Here is a 20,552-nt window from a genome sequence, read left to right as displayed (position 1 = left end):
CTTGTCTCTACGGTCTGAGATTCCTGAGGGCTGATCTTAGCAGTAAAGACTGAAGCAAAAAAAGACATTCAGCAACTCTGCCTTCTCTGTATCTTTTGTCACCAGGGCACCCAACCCAACTACATTTTCTCAGTCTTCATTTTCCTACTGATGTATTTGAAGAAGCCCTTCATATTGTCTTTGATATCCCTGATGCATGAAGAAGGAAGAAATTACTAGAATCTGTACCTTGTTCTGGTATTAATTTTGTCATGAGAGTTGCTGAAGGACTGAAGAACATGAAGCAAATAGCCACAAAAGTTTTCTTGGAATCAGACATAGTGAAAAAGCTCAAGACTCCCTCTAGTCTTGCATCAGTCTCCAAGACTGGATACAAATGGATGCACAGGAAGGTGTGGAAGAACAGGAAAAGCATGCTTCATAAGGTTTTCACCTCATTACATCCCCAGACCCAACATTTTGTGATTCACAGAGTTCATGAGCTGGAGAGGGTTTCCTTTATGCAGAAATCCTCAAATATTTCTATTCTGTGAACTAATCCAGGTACCCCTTGAGCCAATACAATTTTTGAGCATCCACAGCATTCTATGGCAAAGAGTTCCTCAGTTCCATGGCTTCTCATAAGAAGTACCACCATCTTTTGTTTATTTTGATCTTGGCTTCTGTTAGCTTTATTTCATACCTCTTTTATATCAGAAGAGGCAGTGTATGAACAAAATCAGCTCCACAGGGCTGAGCAAAATCACTCTCCACAGGCTACTCATGATTTCATTATCTTATTCCATATTCCCCTCATTTGTCTCCTTTCCAGAATGGAGACTAAATTGTTCCTTGCATTGAAGCTGATCTGGACCTTTGGTCATCCTTGCTGCCATCTTCTGAACTTTCTCCTGCTCTTCTGTAACCTTCTGGAGATACAGTGACCATTAAGTGCACACAGCATTCAAGATGCATGGCAATTAAAAGTTTGCACAGTCACATAATGCAGTTCAGTTTGGGGTTTGGATTTTCTTTCCCTAATTGCTCCAAATATTTCTTATGTTCTTTTGACTGCTGAGCACTAGGATGATGTTTTCACCAGACTCTTTTAAGTTGAAGCTTTCACTCTCTGTGTAGTAATCATCTCAGATCCCATAATTTGACATGTGAAGCTGAGACTGTTTTCCCTTAGGCTCCACTTTAGATTTGCCTCTGCTGAATTTTATCTGCCACTTTTATTATGAATTAGCTCAGTCTCCTAAGGCCATTCTGTTCTCCCTCAGCAGTCTGTCATCCAAGCTTCCCTCAACACTTAGGATCAGCCACAAATGCTGCCTCACAGATTATTCTGTTTTGCAGCCTGAACATATATAAACTGAAAGCAGAGGTCCTAGTACAGAGCCTGTAATTCTGCACTGGCAGCTTCCCTCTGTGGAATGATCCAGCAGTTTGGAGTCTTTCTTGGAGATCTTCAAAAGCCAGTTTGACATGGTCTTGGGCAACCTGCTGAAGGTGGCCCTGCTTGAGCAGGAGGGTTAAACCAGATAACCTTCAGAGATCCCTTCCAACCTCATCTGTTCTGCCATTTGGTGATTCTGTGACTTCCTCTTTCTCTCTGTTTCCAGTCTTTTAACAATGTTTCCATTCACTTACTTTCCTACTTTTTTTCCAAAAAAAAAAAAAAGTAGGAAAAAAAAGTAAAAAATTGACACTACCAAGAAGAGTCTGTCTTCCTCTTCTTCATTCTTTTCTATTGGGTTTTTATACACATCGGTAAGATCTCCCTAAGCTACATCTTTTCCAGGCTCAGCATTCCCAACTCTCTCAGCCTCTCCTCATATGACAGAGTTTTCAGTCTCTTAAGCATTTTTGTGTACCTTTGCTGGACTCAACCGGACACAATACTCCAGATGTGGCATTGTCACTTCTGGCTCGAGAGGAGTGATTGCCCCACTGACCTCTTGGTAACCTTCTTGCCTTCCTCTCTGGAGGACAGCACAACACTCTAGTGTATCTGCCACTCTTCCCAGTTCTGTTATCAGCCAACTTGCTGAGTGTGTGTGCTGCTCCACCTTCCTGATCATTAATGAAGATGTGAAATGTGACTGGACAAACTGGTGACTTCAGGGTACTCCACTGGTGACTGGTCTCCAGCTGGATTTTATGCCATGGATCACAATCCTTGGTCCTGGCATTTCAGACAGTTTCAGATAGTCCACCTCACTGTCCCAATATTTCATCAGTTTCTCTATAAGGATGTTATGTGTGACATCTTTACTAAAGTTGAGGCAAACAATATCCACTGTTCTCCCCTCCTGTACCAATATAGCTATCTCATTGTAGAAAGCTATCATTCCCTAAGGTTAAGTCTTCCTTGCTGCAGTTTTCTTTTGGTCTTAGTGACCTGGGATTCCTGAAGACTACTTTTCTGTGTCATTTGTCAGCAGGGCACCTACCCATGTATCAGTGGGCCTACATTTTCCTCAGTCTTTCTTTAGCTGATGATGTGCTTGTAGAAACTTTTCTTGTTGTACTTCACATCTCCCTCCAGATTCAAGTAAAATGGACTTTAGTTTTCCCTACCCCATAACCACATGCTTAGATATATTCCCCGAGTCACCTGCCCCTTCTTCTACCTCTTGTCTGCCTCACAGTGGCCTGTGTTATTTTTAGACTTTTAAAACACATTAAGGTGGTTCATATGTCAAACTTTTTCTGTTTCCTTTTTATTTCTGCTAGGTCAGATATGGTCTTTAACTATTATGTAAAGCAGAATCAGCTAAATTTCTTTTCATAGTCTGACTCTGTTGCTGGAGAAGATAGGCATCTGTGATTTAACCTGGTCTAAATAACTTTTTTAAGGATGTGGTAGGCTTATATATTCATTTCTAACCTCTGGGCTGGTTTTGGTTTATGAATGATTTTGATAGATTAAACCATTTGAGTTCAATGGTGACATCTTTGTTATATTCATCACAGTAGCCTAAACTGAAAGTTTATGCTTTTTTTTTTTTTACTTTTTAAAATATTTTAAACATGATAAGTGTCACACAGAGTTTTCTTGGTCTGTATCTAGGATTCATCAACAATTCTATATTACCGAAACAAACAAAAACCACTATTTTTAGATTAAGACCGTGTAATACATATATTTCCACTAGATGGTGCTATATCATACTAGTTCGTTCGTGTGTGCGTGTGCGTACGTGTGTCTGTATGTCTTCCTCTCTAGATTAAGAAACCCAGCTTCCTGTGTCTATTTGTGGCAGGTATATTTAGTGCCGTTCCAATGTCATATATGCACGTGGTGTATTTAATATGGAATAATGGACTGTTGGGTTAGAGTGTACTTTGTTGCTATTTAGCTGATGGCACATACAGTGTATTTGTGGCATATCCTAGAGCATTCCAGTGTACATTGGTTGTAGATGACAACCTTGACTTGTCAAATGGATGTTTGGCCGTCTTCAGTTTTCTTTTCCCCATAGGAATTATCAGATCTTACTTCAGAACCTGTTCCTGTGTGACACAGCAGAGTTTGAACCCAAGGTCCTGGTAAGTGTACAAGTGTAGATGGGTGATTCCTGGACAGCCAACTTGTCCTTGCAGACTCCTCCTCCCAGTTCTCTGCTGCTAGGCAGAAGAGCCCAATGGAGCCAACAGCATGTGGGTGAGACTTGACTCTGCTGATCTCAGAGCCTTTCCTTCCTGAACAAACATTTTCCATTCTGAAATAATCACCTCACTATATATAGAAAGCACCACCTCCTCCAAAGCAAAAGCCTTTTTCTTTGGAAAGGGATATCCCTCAAATTGTTTTCTTCCTTTTACAAAACACCAGCAAGCCCTTTGCTGTCAGGTTTTTATCTGCCTGTGAACAGTGCTGATCAAAGGCACATGTTCAGCTCACACCAAAATAATCTGGATTCCCCATGCAGGTCCTGTGCTCCCTACCCCCATCACATGGATTTTGAGACTATGTCTGTAATCACAATCCACAGTATTTCGGAAACCACCTCCCCATCTCACTTCCTCCCAGCTGATTTTCAGGGGAACAGAAGGAGACTTGTTTGCTACCAGGGAGGAAGTCCAGGCCTTACCGAGCAACTTTCTAAGAGGCACCTATGAGAATGAGGCACTTTAGTCAGTGTAAGCTCTCAGAGGTTGCTGCCAAATGAGGTCACCCTGCTGCAGAAACGTGGATGAAGAGATTCCAGGAGGATGGAAGAAGCCAGGACAGGAAGTAGAGCAGTCAGTAGCACAGGGCTCAGCTCAGTCAACTTCCCTCTCTGGAAATGTTGATTTCAGTTCTGTCTTGGCTCACAGACTAAAATGTGTTAGATAGTTTCCTTCTCATAATTTTCTCATTCCCTTTTCTCATCATAAAAATCATTCCATGGTTTGATACAGTTCAGCCATCTCTTTAGGAGGGTGTAACAGGGCAAGCAGCACACAAAGGGCAGTTCAGAGACTGGGACTGCGTGACACTGACTTTTCTGAATCACAAAACCCACAGAACTTCAAGGAGAGACTCTTTAAAAACCTGCTCCTTTGCTGAACTATCACATCTCTCAATAAAGATGGATAATCCTGTCTGCTGGGTAGTTGTTATGACCTTGTCTTAGTTATTCTAGTGATTAATTCCTCTCTCCATTGAATAGCAGCTCTTTTCTTTCATTGTTTACAATTTTAGTTCCATCCTATTGCTCCTGTTCTGCCTTCATTTTATAGATTTGAAAATAATATGCAATTTAATTTTTTGTCTCTTACAAATCCTTAGAATTCACTTCATTTTCTTATCTTTCTAAAGCTATCCATGTTGAAACTTGTTCTGTGGATTTTAACTCATTCTTGTGACTTTGAGGTCACTTTGACTTTTCTACAGTCTTTATAAAGATTGAACACTAAACATATTACTAAAACTGCAATAACGTAATTTTCCTATTGTTCCATGTACTTCTTTTTAGGCAGTTAATACTTCCTTGCAGATTATTGCTAGTGAAGATACTAAAAAGCATTGGACTGTAGAGAATTCTGTGCAAGACCCCATTAGGAAAACTGCTGGAGGTGGATTTCTCATTTGCAGTTAATCATGTGATGTAATACGAAACATGAGTGTGCTGTTTAATCTTGCTTTGATCTGTCTCTCATGAAAACTTAGGTAAAACACCTTAAAGAGATCTGTTATATCTGTGTATGCATACATCAAACAAATTAAACAGTGATTGGAAATATTAACAAGTAGACTGATTTATTTTGTTGTTGTTATTATTATTATTTGCATTGTTGTTGTTATCATTTCAAGTAACCAAAGCCTTTCTGTCTCACTGGCAATTTTTGCAGCTAGTGGAAAGTGTTTTGGCTGCATTATCTTCAGTGACATTTGACTTCCAAGTCCAAAATCAAGATGTAACCTAAAAGTGTTTCACCTTAAAGCATTCTTACTATAACTTATATGCATGCCTCTGGATTGGTAGTGATTTATGAAACAATCTATTCAGTGGTCCCCATGACCTAAAGAACTAACATATTTTTGATGAGTTTTACAACAAACAGAAATAATCTTGGCCTTCTTCTGGGTTTATGCATGACAGGCAGATCCTGTAAGATGTAATAAAACTATTAATGGAGTTGTTACAGATTATTTTGTAGTTTGAATTATTGTGGCTATTACATTGTATAAGAATTACTATTATTGCTGGGTAGAAATGAAAAAAAAAATGTAATTATTCCTTGGTAGGAAGATTATCTATGGTGTAAGAATAATCAGCTGCACCAATACAGACTGAGAAATAATAGTCCAAACAGTAGCTCTTCAGAAAAGTGTTGGGTTTAGGCAGAATATGAATCAGCTGAGGGCACACTCAAATAAAAAACAAATAAACATCATATAAGATGGTATAATCAGGAATATGACTTGCAAGATACATCAAGTAACCTCTCTGGCTCTACATTGCTCTGATTAGGCCCTTACTTGTAGTACTACACTCAGTCTTAGTGACTGCACTTCAGAGAACATAGACAAATCTGAGGAATTCCAGTGGAAATTAGAGGTTGAGAAAATGCAATATGGAAATATTAAATGCTCTGGGGTAGTGTCTCTTAAAGAAGAATGAAGAGATATGATAACTGCCCTTGTTTGTAGAATAAAGTTGCAAAGAGAACAATCTACTTCTAGTGTTCATGATAGATAGTACAAGAAATAATGGGTTTAAATAATAGTGAATAAATTTAGCACTGGATAGATTGTCTGTCAAATTTATAAAATGTTTGTTATGTGAGAGCTTTAAGAAGTGGTTAGATGCACATCTGCTGAGCCTGACAGGCACTTCTGGGTTCTTCTGAACTCTCTTTGAGGTATAGGAATGAAGCAGTTGACAGCCCTAGATTTTTTTTTCTACTGTTTCATATCTGCCTATTCTGTTGTTTACAAATTAGCTGCAAAGAATAACACTGCTACCTCACTTGCAGCCTTATCCTTCCATTGTTCTTTATTGTACCTGCTTGTTTTCACTTTTGATTACTTTGTCTTCTGGGCATGAATTGTCTTATTGCTGCACTTGAAATCTTTACCTTTAGATGCTGCTATAACTTAAATAATACCAAATGATCTGTCTGAGAAGTCCCAAGTTGAATTACAAGAGAACTGCAGGATGTGAATCCATGGAACTGGCAAAATCGAGAAGTCCAGGGCAGAAACAGAGGTAGCAAAGAGCTACATTTTAAACCCAGCTATTTCAAAGGTTTTGCTGTGCTAGAGAAGTCCACTAAAAAGGAAGACAGAATTCACAATCAAGCGCTCAGGTCATTTAGGGCTGGGCTAGATAGAGCCCTGAAAAGAACAGAGACTGTCATAGTCATATCCAGGATACTATGAGAAGGATGGGATGAAAGGGAAGGTGATGGCTAGGCATCCTTACTTTAAGCATGATGTAGTATAAGTGTGGTGTTAAGACCACTGCCCAGTCCAGCTGCTTCTAGGACTGCCAGATTTCTTAGATTCATTCTCAGAAACAAATGAATGGAAGCCATGATTTCTTCTTGCTGTACCCTAAAACCATGCATCATAAGCAGACCAGCAAAGGGACTTACATTCAAGGCTGCTCATGAATAAAACCATGGCATCTAAATATGCCTGCTAAAAGAACCTTATGTGACAGGAGCTTAGTGTCCATTTAGAAAAAGTAGGAGATGAAGAACTATTTCACTGTGAGGTTCAAATCCAGCTAGTCAGGTTATATCTAGCATCAGTGCCCCAGCAGCATTTCTTTTTAACCAGGCTGTGAATATAGAGCTGCAAAGCTGAGATAACTGTGCAGTTTGCCAGGTGAAATGACCTTGCATCTCTTTCTGTATACTTCATAGATTTCAAAAGCATTCCAAATGGCAGAGTTAGACTTGGGATCTCAACTGAGAACACTTATGCATGTCTTAGAGAGAGCTGTACTCCTGCCCCCCACATCCTACCCCTCTTTGCCCTCTCTGCCTCCTAGCAGGTGCCTGATTTCTTTTATTTTTAACCTCCATTCTGAATGCAGGAAGCCTTTGCTTGCTGTGAACATCCGAGAATCAGAGCCCAAGCACATCCTAGAAGGATTTCCTGTTTGGGACTTCTGAGCCAGACTCTAACATGCAAGAGTGGAAGCCTCCCAGCAACTTAATCAGTCCTCCTGGGCTATCTGCCCGATTGCTCCTATCTAGTTTAGCAGCAGGAGACCATAAGATGCCATCTAGCAGGAAGGTGCTAAGCTGCCAGACCGCTCTCCACATGCTGTTGAAGAAGGTGGGAACATGCAAAGTCAGTTCTGGGGTAGGGATGTGTGGGACTCGAGGATCAAGGTCATTGTGGTGGCATAATAGGTACATGAGGGTTAGCATGGCATCACATTACGCTTCAGTATTTGCCTATTGAGCTAGAGAAACACAAAGAACGCAGAGAGCATGTTTTCTATCTATGGCTATCCAGCCAGTTTCTAACCCAACGAAGCGTACGCCAGTCCAAGCCAAGAGCAGCCAGTTTCTTGAGGGGAATGCTGTGGGAAATGGTGTCAAAAGCCTTGCTGAAGTCAAGGTAGACCACATCCACATTACTATATATATAGTAATAAATTCTAATTTATTAGAATTAGACAAAAAGGACCAATTTTCATCTCTAGCTAGAGGTGCAAGAATTGCTGGTCTAAGAAGAGAGGTATTTAATGATCAGGGTTGATGTCAAGGGAATAACAAACATCACAGATACTGAAGAAAGGACTGAAGTGAATGATCTAGGCAAATGCAGATTTCTTGTACAAGTTTACAGGGGTTTCAGTATAGATTTTGATAACATGACAATAAATTTGAGACCTCATTAATGTACATGTATATAAATATCTGAGGGGAGGGTATTGAGAGGATGGAGCCAATCTCTTTTCAGTTGTGCCCAGCAAGAGGATAAGAGGCAACAGGCACAAACTAAAGCACAGGAGATTCCAGTTCAATATGAGGGGGCACTTTACTGTGAGGGTGACAGAGCATTGGAGCAGGTTGCCCAGAGTGTGCAGTCTCTTTCTCTGGAGATACTCAAAACCCGCCTGGCTGCCATCCTGCACAACATGCTCTAGGTGATCCTGCTCAGCAGGAGGGTTGGACTAGATGATCTTCAGAAAGTCCCTTCCAGCCCCGCCCATTCTGTGATTCTGTGATTCTGTGATTATGTGGTTCTGTCATTTTGTGAAATGGCAAATGTGATAAAATGCAGCAAGTTTGTCAGACTAGCACATTAGACAACTTTCTTTATAAGTGATCTTTTAGGGGGAGCAGCAAAAAAGGTAGATCAGACTATCTGAACTGCAATGCTATAATGCCACATGAGAGATTATTTGTTCAGATGAAGAAGACAGAATTTAATACAAAAACTGTAAGATGTAAAAGACTGGCAAAAAAAAAAAAAAAAAAGCAAGATTATCAGTAAATCAGAACGTCTAGGCTTGAGAGAATGCACTGGTTTTTCAAGATGCAGTTCTGGAGCTCATCTATTTCATTTTTTGCAGATCTTGGGGGAGGAAGTTATACTGATAAGGTTGATCAGTGAAATAATGTAAAGAGGCCTTGCGAGAATAGAGGGTGACCAGAACATCATAAAAGAAAAAAGATATTATTAAGGACTGACATAATAGAAATAGTATGAAAACTGTAATTTCATAGTAGACTATTCCTTCACTATTAAAAGGGATGTCCAGAGGTGCATAGTCCAACCTCTCATTTGAATCAGGACTGTCAACAATACTAGGTCAGATCTGCCTTGAAAACTTGCAAGGGTAGAAATTTGTGTGAGTAGCTTTTTCCAGTGTTGCGCTGCTCCCCTGTGAAGAAACTCCTCCTAATGTCCACTCTGAATATCACACGCTATAATTATGGTGATTGTTCTTGTTCTGTTGTCTACCACTATGAAGAAGCATTTGGCTCTGTCATCTTTTTACCTGTCCTTCAGCTAGGGTGCCATTACAAAGCCCCTTAACATACTTATCACCAGACTAAGCAAGCACTGCTTAGAATCATAGCATAATAGAATCATAGAATATCCTGAGTTGGAAGGGATCACAAGGATGGTCGAGTCCAATTCCTTGCTCCACACAAGACCACCCAAAAATCAGACTATATGTCTGAGAGCATTGTCCAAGTGTCTCTTGAACTCCACCAGGCTTGGTGCCATGACCACTTCTCTGGGAAGCCTGTTCCAGTGCCTAAACACACTCTCAATGAAGAACTTTATCCTTAGCCTCCCCTGATGAAGCTCCATGCCATTCCCTTGGGTCCTATTGTTGGTCACCAGAGAGAAGAGATCAGCACCTGCCTCTCCTCTTCCCTTGTGAAGAAGTTGTAGGCCACCATGAGGCTTCCCCTCAGTCTCCTCTTCTCTTGGCTGAACAAACCAAGTGACTTCAACCACTCCTCATATGCCTTGCCCTCCAGACTTTTCACCTTCCTCATAGTCCTCCTTTGGCTGTTCACTGATAGTTTTATGCCCTTCTTATGCTGTGGTGCCCAAAGCTGCATGCAGTGCTCAAGGTGAGGCTGCACCAGGCAGAGCAGAGTGGGACAATCCCTTTCCTTGACTGGTTAGCAGTGCCATGCCTGAGGCACCCCAGGGCACAATTGGCCCTTTTGGCTGCCAGGGCACACTGTTACAGAATCACAGAATCACAGAATTTCTAGGTTGGAAGAGACCTCAAGGTCATCGAGTCCAACCTCTGACCTAATGCTAATAGTCCCCACTAAACCATATCCCTAAGCTCTACATCTAAACGTCTTTTAAAGACTTCCAGGGATGGTGACTCCACCACTTCCCTGGGCAGCCTGTTCCAATGCCTAACAACCCTTTCAGTAAAGAAGTTCTTCCTAACATCCAACCTAAAACTCCCCTGGTGCAACTTAAGCCCATTCCCCCTCATCCTGTCACCAGGCACGTGGGAGAACAGGCCAACCCCCACCTCACTACAGCCTCCTTTAAGGTATCTGTAGAGAGCAATAAGGTCACCCCTGAGCCTCCTCTTCTCCAGGCTGAACAAGCCCAGCTCCCTCAGCCGCTCCTCGTAGGACTTGTTCTCCAGGCCCCTCACCAGCTTCGTCACCCTTCTCTGGACTCGCTCGAGCACCTCGATGTCCTTCTTGTAGCGAGGGGCCCAAAACTGAACACAGTACTCGAGGTGTGGCCTCACCAGAGCCAAGTACAGGGGGACAATGACAACCAGTACCCCCAGATTCCTTTCCACGGGGCTGCTCTCCAGCCTCTCATCCCCAAGTCTGTATGTACAGCTAGGGTTGCTTCTTTAGTCCGTCCATAAAAATCTGTGTGCCAGGCCCCTAACTATCTCCTACAGTTTTTCAATATCCTTCGTGAATGGAGGGAACCAAAAATGTAGATAGGTGTCCAGGTGTGGCTTCCCCGTATGCCAGGCTGAGGGGGATGACTTTTTCCTGTGACCTGCTGCTTGCCCTTCTAATGTTGCACAGTGTGTTGATTGCCTTCTTTGCAATGAAAACATACTATTGACTTCATTCAGTGTCCACCCCAATTCCATTTAGATCTCAGCAGGACTGCAACTCGAGTTGGTTCCCAGGCTGTACCAGTTATGGGGTTGTTCTGCTTCAGGTGCAGAGCTTTGTACTTTTATTGAACTTAATGAGGTTTCTGCTGACTCAGTTCTTAAAACTTCTCTCTGGATCTAAGTTCTGCTGTGCAACATATCGGATGCCCCTCCTAAGTACCACCTGAAAATTTGCATTTAGTGTCATCATAGATATGAAGATACTGAACAATATTAGCTCCCAAATCAATGCTTGGCTAAAACAGGGAGCCATCCGCTAGTGGAGCAGCCTTGACGGTAACCCACTCTTGTCCTGTTTTCTTTCTTAGTAGACACTGGCGGGGCCCCAATCACTTGCATGGCAGGCACTATAGATAAGTACTGTCCAGCCCAGACGTTTCAAGCCCTGATGTGAGACAAGGTGTTAGCAGGTTACAGAATCTTGTACCCGGGGCTCTGCACTTGAGAAAGTAGCTGTGGTAAAGACTGGAGAACAGGCTGTGCCCCTGTGATCCTGTCCCCACATCCTTGCAATGCCACCCACCGACTCTCTCCATCGCCTTCTGCCCAGCCCTCTGTCCCATACCATCGCACCACCTCCCTTTGCTCCTTCCTACCCTTTCCCATTCCCCGGGCCCCCGGCGCCCACTGCTTCCTCCCCATCCCTCTTTATCCCGGTTGCAACCCTTCCTTCCCCTCCGTGCAGCCCCTATCCCCGCCGCTGCTCCCTTGGCCCCTTCGTGCTCCCTGTCCCGCCACACCGTCCCACCGCCACGGCTCCCGGCACGGGGCCGCTTCGGGGCCGCGCTCCGCCGGCGCGCTCCGGTGGCGGGGCGGGGATGGGGGCGGCGGGGGGAGCGAGGGGCTGAGGGCGGCGCTGGGTCGGGTTTCAGCAGGAGCCTCCGCGCCGAGGCAGCGCCGACCCGCCGCCTGCCGCCGAGCTCTCCGCGGGGCGGCCGCGGCAGCGGGACGGCCGCGGCAGCGGGAGGCCGGGACACCGGAGCACCGCGGGGGCCGCGGCACCGGAGGGCACCGGAGCGCCGGAGGTACCGGAGCGGCCAGCAGTAACGGAGCGGCTGCGGCACCGGAGCACCGGGATACCGCAGCACCGGGGTAGCGGAGCGGCTGCGGGGCGTCTCGCCGGGGCCGTATCCTGCGGGATGTGAGCGCCGCCAGCGCGGGACGCACGGCGTAAGTGCCAGCGCCGGGGACCGACCCGCACCCGTTGCCCCGCCGCCTGCGCCCGGTGTTCCGCACGTCCGCATCGCCGCACGGCGGGCCGGGCCGGACCGGGACCGGGCGCTTTGTTCTGCCTCCGCTGCGCAGACAATGAGGCGGGGGGGGGGGGGGGGAGGGGGCGGGGGCGCCCGCGGCGCAGCACCGCGGATCCGCGGCTGGACCGGCCTCGCCCGCGGCGCGACGGCAGCGGGGCCGGCGGTGGGAGCGGACGAGCGGGACGGTGCGGGCGCGGGCTCGGGCGAGGCGCCGGGGGTGCCGCCGCAGAGGCAGAGCCGCCGCGGGGCGGGCGCTCAGCGGTCACGGCAAAGGAGCCGCGGAGGCGCCGGGCGGGGGCTGCGGGCCCGAGTAGAGCCGGGGCCAGGGTCGGGGCTGGCATAGCTCCGGCACGGGGACTGCACCGTGCAGGGCGTCCCAGGAGCACCAGGGAATAGGGCTGTGCGCGGGGACCGGGAGCACCAGCAGGCGGGGGGTCAAACGGCCCAAGAGCTCTGAGTGACAGAGAACCCTGGTAGCCTGGGAGTGCCAGTGACCAGGGAACCCACTGGACAGCAAGCAGCCAAGGACATGGACCACCTCTGCCGTGGGCATACAGTATGGCAGAGGCCCAGCCAGTGCTCAGATGCCTGTGGGCCGGGACTGTGGGAACTGGCTAGTGCGTGAGGAACTTTTATTAGAGATGCTTCCTATGTGGGGGAGTGTTTTCAGAGACAGGACAGGCTAAAGGGAGCCCTGGCATGGCACAGAAATGGGGTACACCAGGGATGAAGTGGAACTTGATTGCATCCTCATGAGACTCATTACTTGGGTCTGATATTAGAGGGAAATAAAGCTGTGTGGCAGGGCAGGGAGCGAGCAATAGGGAATGGGATTGAAGTGCTGGTGCAAGAGGGCCAGGTAGGAGGAGATGGAATGGCCAGGAGGCATCTTAACTGTAGGTCATGGTAGACAATAGAAGTTGAAAGTGAGTTGTTAGCCTTGGGCTGCACTGCAAATGAGGCTGGACTGTGTCTATCTCTGAAGGCAGAGAACCTGAAAGTCTTCAGAGAGACCTGTGTGAATGTAGAAGAGAAGAACATGTTCCAGGACAGTGGAGTGGTACTCAGCAAAGATTAAACAGGCTTCTGCATCTTTCCTGATCTGGACTGGAGTCTCAAAAACATCATTATATGAGTCATGGCCTCTCATGTGAGGCTTTGGATATGGCAGCAGCATCTGCAGCTTTGATGGAGCTTTTGCACAGCAAGCGCTCTGACATCTGTTTGTGGCATGCACAGTGGGCTCATTTCTAGCTTCTCTGCTGGGGCCAGTGTAGGCCTGCTTTCCCATCCTCATGGCTGACATGAGATCCAATGCCACTGGTAGGCAGACAGGGATGCATGCATTGGCCCTTCTGTAAATCCTTATTTATTTATTTATTTTTATAAATGTGACATCTCGTAAGCCTAGGCTTGGTGCTTCTGGTGCCCTGGCATATCAGCCCTAGGCCTGGGGATGCCTCTGTATACTGCAGCACCCTTCCTGTCAGCCTCCTTACTTGGCTCTGGACCCCAACCTCCTCCCTGGACAGACTGTGATGCTAACAGTTTTCTTCAGAGGCTTCTGCTGCCAATTGTTACTAGGGAACTCAGTGCCCAATGGTGGGAGGGACATAGAGGGAGCAGGGCAGTCTGGCTCACATTACACAGGCTGGGCCTGGACCAGTTGAGCCAGCCCCTAGCACTGAGCTATCTGCTAATTGGAAGCAGCTGTTTGGATTTGGTGACTCTGCATGCACTGAGGTCACTGCCGTCTGTCTTCCTTGCCGACCCAAGCCTGCAAACTTCATAGGAACAGAGGGCTGTTAGTACTATGGACTCGTGCAATCTGGCAACCTGCAGTTTCATCTTTTGCCTAAGAGGTAGCTAGGTTTTGAACCTACCCATATACATACAGGGAGGATAGAAAGGGAGAAGTTCACACAGACTTTCATCACCCCAAGAACGCTTGTTCCTCACCCCAAGAACCCTAGTCTGTTCCTCGGTTGTCCCAGTGCTCTCAACTGCTCTTTGCACTCTTCAGCTTGACTTTACCAGTTTCCCCGCCCCTATGCAAGTAGCCCACAAAACCTCACTGCACTCCCTTCTGCTTCCCAAAAGCCATATCAAGAATCAAACCTTTTTTTTTTTTTTTTTTTTTTTTTTTGTTCCCATATCTGTGCCCTGATCAGTGCTGGGCACTATCCAAGACCTTCCAGCTTAATCCTGTCCTCAGCCACTGAGATCACCTCATTGCCTCTCTCTGTATGTCTGTCTACTAGTTCTTCTACCCTTCTTTTCCTTAAGTTTTCATCTACTCACCTGCCAAGGTTTTGAACCCTCTGCCTTGTACCTTCCCATGACCTGGGCAACTGAGTCACAGTTAGGATGATGCAGTTTCATCACAGAAGCAAACTTGGGCCCCATTCCTCCAGTTCTGGATGTGTTTAGTTACCCCTTCAGCTGTAGAAATTTAATTAATTCCAATAGAAAGAGATGGACCTGACCGGGACCACTGAATTGGTGCAGGTCACCAGCTAGCAGCCCACAAGTACATGTAACTTCTTTTTACTTCTGCTCCTGAAAGAGAGGAGCAGATATGAGGATTCATATTTGCTAGGTGCAAGAACAGTGTGTGGTTTTATTTGCCATGGATGAAGTCAGGCACTGGGTGTATACATACATGTAGGTTTCTAGTTTGTATAGCCCATTGAAGTAAACAGATATATCTTCATACGAAGAAAACACTTTAAAAATTTTATTTCTGTCACTAACCCAAGATTTCCACAGGAAAAATCAACCTAAGCTGATTTCCTGAGGTGGAAAAGAAGACCAAGGAATAACCATACTACATCCCCTGGAAAGGGTTAACACTGCTGTAGGGTTCTGTAGACCAAGGGCTGCCATTCTTAGTCCCTAAACTAAGGCAGTATCAGCCACCTCCGTCCCCCAAGACAGGGAGGTTCCTGCCGTCCTATGTCTGACATGAGCAGCTCCTGAGTGTGGTTATGGGACCAGCAGCAAATGCTTTCAAGAGAGTCCAAGTGTGAGCTCATGCTGCCGCCATCCCTGCAGACCACTAAGCCTCGTTTACCGGGGGCTAAAAGCAGCACTGGGGCTGGTGTTCTTCACAAGGTCCTTGACTGCTGAATTGCTTTGGCTACTCGCAGGGAGGGTGGGCAGAGCCCTTGGGGGCTGACTGCCTTTGGGCACCGGGAGTGTGTCCAGCGTGTCCAGTAGTGGTGTTGCTGCAGGGAGCTGCTCCTCCCTGCTCGTCCCTCCCCCACTGCTGCAGTGAAATGAAGCTACAGCAGGGGGAAATGGAGTGAAGGAGCCAGAATGAGCAAGGAGCAGTAAGAAGGAGACAAAGGAGGAGAGTGAGCAGGGGAGGGTGTGGGACGGGGAAGGAGCCAGAGCAGCTGGCAGTTCAGAGGGAGTTGCTGCGTTCTTACTGTACCACCACCACCCTCCATGGTACCAGCTTGGGGCATCCACAGATCTCTGTGCCAGGCCAAACAATGGGCCCTGTCCGCCCTAGGAGGACAGGATTTTATCCTGGGCATTCCCAGCTGTGGGTATGTCCTTTGCAATAGAGCCATTCTGATTTATTGTTCACTGGATGTAAGCCCACTCCAGTTCTGCTGCTCCCTTCTAGGGACACCCGATTTGCACTTCACATTTTTTTGAGCCTAAATCCCTGTTGTCCTGAAAAGCATGCTACTGGGGGGGGTGGATTCAGCAGGGTCACTTGTTGGGCTCTCTCCCAGTTTAAGATTGTATTTTTCAGTATAGAGAGGTGCTAGGCTGCTGCTTGTCCAAAAATCTCTGTGGTCTTGCAGACAGCCTTTCTCAGCCTCACTGGAAGCATTCAGCTGTTAAAGGCACAGGAACCCTCTGCTGTAGGGCAGCTGACTCCAATGTTGCTGGGAGAGCTGGTGGTTGGGAAGAATGCTTGGCTGTGTAGAAAATAGCTTATGTGATAGGGTACCAGCTAGTAACCTCAGCAAGAGGTCAGGTGTGCTCTGCTTATCTGACGTAAGGTGCTGTCCTAGGCCTTCCTTCTGGGCACCCTCTGCTCTAACACCTTTTAATCTCATGAGGGATAAGTGATACAGAGCAATCAGGCAGGAGATACCTGGTAGGCTTTCCCTCCACATGTTTTTCTTTTGTCCTTCCTTTGCTGCTCCCTCTTAACCAGCCTCTGGTCTGCATTCCTTGCAGGATTAAAGCACACTGCAAAGAAGATCGAGCAACCTTCTGCTCTGCAAGTCCCTAGTAATGGAGCAGATGAAGGGGTCAGCCGTGCTTCTTCTGGAGCTGCTAATCCTTGGGGGCCTGAGAGCAGGGAAGGGCTCTGCCGTCCTGGGTACCCTGGATCTACAAATAGATGAGGAACAGCCAGCTGGCACCATCATTGGGGACATCAGTGCTGGCCTGCCACCCGGTACCAGTGCCTACATGTATTTTATATCAGCACAGGAGGGCAGTGGTGTTGCCACTGACTTGGGAATAGATGAGAACACGGGTATCATCAAAACAGCCCGTGTCCTGGACCGAGAGACCCGGGACCGTTACAGCTTCATTGCTGTTACTCCAGAGGGCATCACAGTAGAAGTGAATATCCAAGTTAATGACATCAATGATCATGCTCCAGCCTTTCCCAAGCAACACAGTACCTTCCAGATTCCAGAGCACACTCCCATTGGTAGCAGATTTCCCTTGGACCCAGCCTTTGATGCTGACAGTGGCCTGCTGAATACCCAAGGCTATGTGATTAAGGGTGACAATGTGGGGCAGGCCTTCCGCCTGGAAACACGGCGAGGACCCAATGGGGTCTTGTATTTGGATCTGGTGGTCAGCAATGTCTTAGATCGGGAGAACCGATCATCATACTCCTTGCTTTTGGAAGCCTATGATGGTGGCTCCCCTCCCAGGAGCACCCAGATGATGCTGGATATATCTATCCAGGACATCAATGACAATGCTCCTACCTTCAACCAGAGCCGCTATCATACTCTTATATCAGAGAATTTGAAACCTGGCAGCAGCATCCTTCAGGTCTTTGCCTCTGATGCAGATGAAGGAGAAAATGGGGATGTGATTTATGAGATCAACCGTCGACAGAGTGATCCTGACCAGTACTTCACCATTGACTCCCGAACTGGAGTCATCAAGCTCAACAAGGGTCTGGACTATGAAGTCAGGAAGGTGCATGAGCTGGTGGTACAGGCACGGGATAAGGCTGTCCATCCTGAGGTCACTACAGCTTTTGTCACTATCCATGTGCGTGACTACAATGACAACCAGCCCACCATGACTATCATCTTTCTGAGTGAAGATGGCTCCCCTCAGATCTCTGAGGGAGCCCAGCCCGGCCAGTATGTGGCCCGCATCTCTGTTTCTGACCCAGATTATGGTGAATACTCCAATGTTAATGTCACACTGGAGGGAGGGGATGGTAAGTTTGCCCTCACTACCAAGGACAACATCATCTACCTTATCTGTGTGGACCAGCTCCTGGATCGTGAAGAAAGAGACTCCTATGATTTGCGGGTGACAGCTACTGATTCAGGAACACCTCCACTCCGGGCAGAATCAACCTTTGTGCTGCAGGTGGTGGATATCAACGACAACCCTCCACTCTTTGACCAACAGGAGTACAAACAGAGCATTCCTGAGGTTGTGTACCCAGGCAGCTTTGTCCTGCAAGTGACAGCTCGAGACAAAGACCAGGGTCCCAATGGGGAGGTGCGGTACAGTATCATGCATGGCCATGACACCCACTCCAGCTGGTTTGCCATTGACCCTGCTACAGGTATCATCACTACTGCTGCTCCACTGGATTATGAGAAGGATCCTCAACCTCAGCTGACAGTGTTGGCCACGGACAGGGGAACTCCTGCCCTCTCTTCCTCAGCTGTGGTGCATGTGGCCCTGCAGGATGTCAATGACAATGAGCCAGTGTTCAGGAGTAATTTCTACAATGTGTCCCTGAAGGAGAACACCCCTGTTGGGACCTGCTTCTTACAGGTAGGCACAACTGTCAGGAGTTGATGTTGAGAAGGGCACAGCCAAGGCTATGAGGGGTTTGGGATGGGAGACCTGCCACTGAAGGATGTTTAGTGCAGTTTTCATGGCTTAGATAGGTCCTGATGGCAGCAGGAATGCTAGAACAAAGAAATCCCTACTCAATGTGAGTGGGAAACGGGGCAGAACAGTGTTACACCGTTTCTGCATGTAAGTACTGAGTAATATCGCTGATATTGTGGGCAAATCTCAAGGAATTCCTTTGTGCAAAACGTTTCATTGGCATCAGCTAACATTGTGCACCACAGTACAAGGCATTGCTGGCACAAGGGTGGAGCAGCCTTGCAGGCTAGGATACTAGAAATGGTGCTCAGGAACAAGGGTCAAATCTGTAGGAAGCTGCTATCTTCTTTCTACCCCTGTGAGATGATTAGGTGAAGTTCATCAGTGTTTGAAAGGCTAGTTGCGAATATTAGCATTAATTATGCATGACTGGCATTGTTATATTACCTTGGAAGCAGCATCTTTGGAATTTGAACTGAGACGCAATTGCTGCATCAGCCTTCGAGCAGTAAGAGGTCTCAGGTGAGTCCTGAAGGGTTCGTGCACCTCTATCAGGTTCTGTGGATGCGTGGCAGTGATGCCATTTGTATGACTCCGAAGGTCTGTTCAGGGCAAGACGCTGCCTTGTCCCAGGTGGGTGGGGTGGGGCTAGGGCCAGGGCTGGGGACAGAGGTAGGGCAGAGGCCAAGGGTCGGAGTGGGCTCAGGGCCAGGGCAGGGGTGGAGCGGCTCTGGGGAGTGTGGAGGCCCCAGGTGTGCACAGGGACATCTTGGCTGCAGCAGCCCCAGGGGAAGTCCCCGCTCCTCTGTGCCGTCCGGCTCAGTGCTGCTTGCTGGGCAGGAAGGTGTTCTGGAAATGCAATTGGCGATGGCAGCTGGGCTTCTGGCCACAAACATGGGTAGAGGCAGGAGGGAGAGCAGGTTCCACAGAGGAGCTGGGGTGGCGCAGAGCCACAGGGATGGCATGAAGAAACTGTTTGGGTGTGCAAGGCCTGGCCACGGTGAGGACCGGCGCAGCGTGGGGGCCAGCCCGGCTCGCACAGCACAGGGGGAGGCGCTGGCCCGGAGGCCAGCAGCAACTGAGGATTTGGCCAGATTTCGATGGTCTTGGCTCAGCCCTCATGTTTCGTTTGGAAACAGCGCGTCTGGGCTGAGCGCAGGTAACTCCCGCGTGGCCCCAGCACAAAGCAAACAGCTCACACATCTGCTGCTGCTTCCTCTGAGCCGGGAAACGTGAGAGGATGGGAAAGGAGGCAGGCCAGGCTGCCGGCTAGGCACTGGGCCGCAGCTGGAGTGGGCCAGGTTGGGGAGCTGGGCAGATCTGGGGTTGGGAGCCTGGATCGCCTGCTGGTTCAAGCCACCCCTCCCCCAGAAGAGTCTTCCAAGGAGCCATTGGGGTCAACAGTGGCCAGCAGCCGGCACTGTCCCACGGGGTTGCTCATGTCAGCCTCTGTGTGCCCCCTGCTTTACTCCAGCTGTCTGTGACCTCCAAGCATCAGGGCTTGTCCTGCCTTTGGAGGTGAAAGGATCTGTGGCGAGGTCTGGATTTGGTCCAGACCCATGTAATATTCGCAAGAGCCCAGACCATGGGCAGGCACTACCAGCATGATGTGCAGAACACAGCTGCCAAGGCCAGCACGAAAAAAAGGGTTTGGTTCTCCATTGGACCACCATATTTCTAAGCAAGAAACCTTGGGAGGACCAGTTCTATTTTCAGATGTTGATATCTGCTCTCTGTGGGCAGGACAAAATGATGGGAAAGTGAGGAGTCAATGTGAGTGTGAGTGACCAGGAGAGACTAGCTGCAGGTCTCCTGCATGCCCACACACCCCATCTGCTCTGCCAGGTTGGTCTTTGTGTTTGGTGTACGAACAGGGCTGAGCAGAACAGGTTGCTGGCCTGAGCTCCAGAGAAGAAAGGAATCTCATAACATCTTTGTTTATTACTTGTGTTTATTATGGGCCAGGTCTCACGGTAGCAGACTCTGCATAAGCCCTAACCAAAGGAAACAGCAAACTCACAGTTCAAGTCTCAGATGAGAGAGAAATGCCAGTAGAGAAGGAGCCCAGGGAATCAGTGGACACAGCACCTTCAGGCAAGAGAGCAGGGGATAGTCAATAATCAGTTGTCTCTGTTTCTCTGTGGCCATGAGTTGATAGTAT

The 20,552-nt window shown here is 47.5% G+C and overlaps 1 protein-coding gene across 4 annotated transcripts in view; it reads left to right on the top strand.

The window, feature by feature from the left end:
* DCHS1 (dachsous cadherin-related 1) overlaps positions 1 to 20,552 on the top strand; it is an 80,646-nt gene that overhangs the window by 18,360 nt on the left and 41,734 nt on the right. For 2 of the 4 annotated variants that reach the window (XM_038179036.2, XM_038179037.2), the window contains one exon: positions 16,523 to 18,331. In XM_038179036.2, the coding sequence (XP_038034964.1) occupies positions 16,580 to 18,331 (1,752 nt within the window). In that variant the 5' untranslated portion in view covers positions 16,523 to 16,579. Of the gene's footprint in view, positions 1 to 11,912; positions 12,240 to 16,522; positions 18,332 to 20,552 lie in introns of those variants that run through there. The other 2 variants (XM_027465901.3, XM_038179045.2) reach the window with 2 other exon arrangements.

The sequence above is a fragment of the Anas platyrhynchos genome, chromosome 1 (assembly GCF_047663525.1).
Source record: "Anas platyrhynchos isolate ZD024472 breed Pekin duck chromosome 1, IASCAAS_PekinDuck_T2T, whole genome shotgun sequence".
Taxonomy (NCBI): Eukaryota; Metazoa; Chordata; class Aves; order Anseriformes; family Anatidae; genus Anas; species Anas platyrhynchos.
Note: the sequence above shows the minus strand (reverse complement) of the source record. Positions and strands in the feature narration are given on the sequence as shown.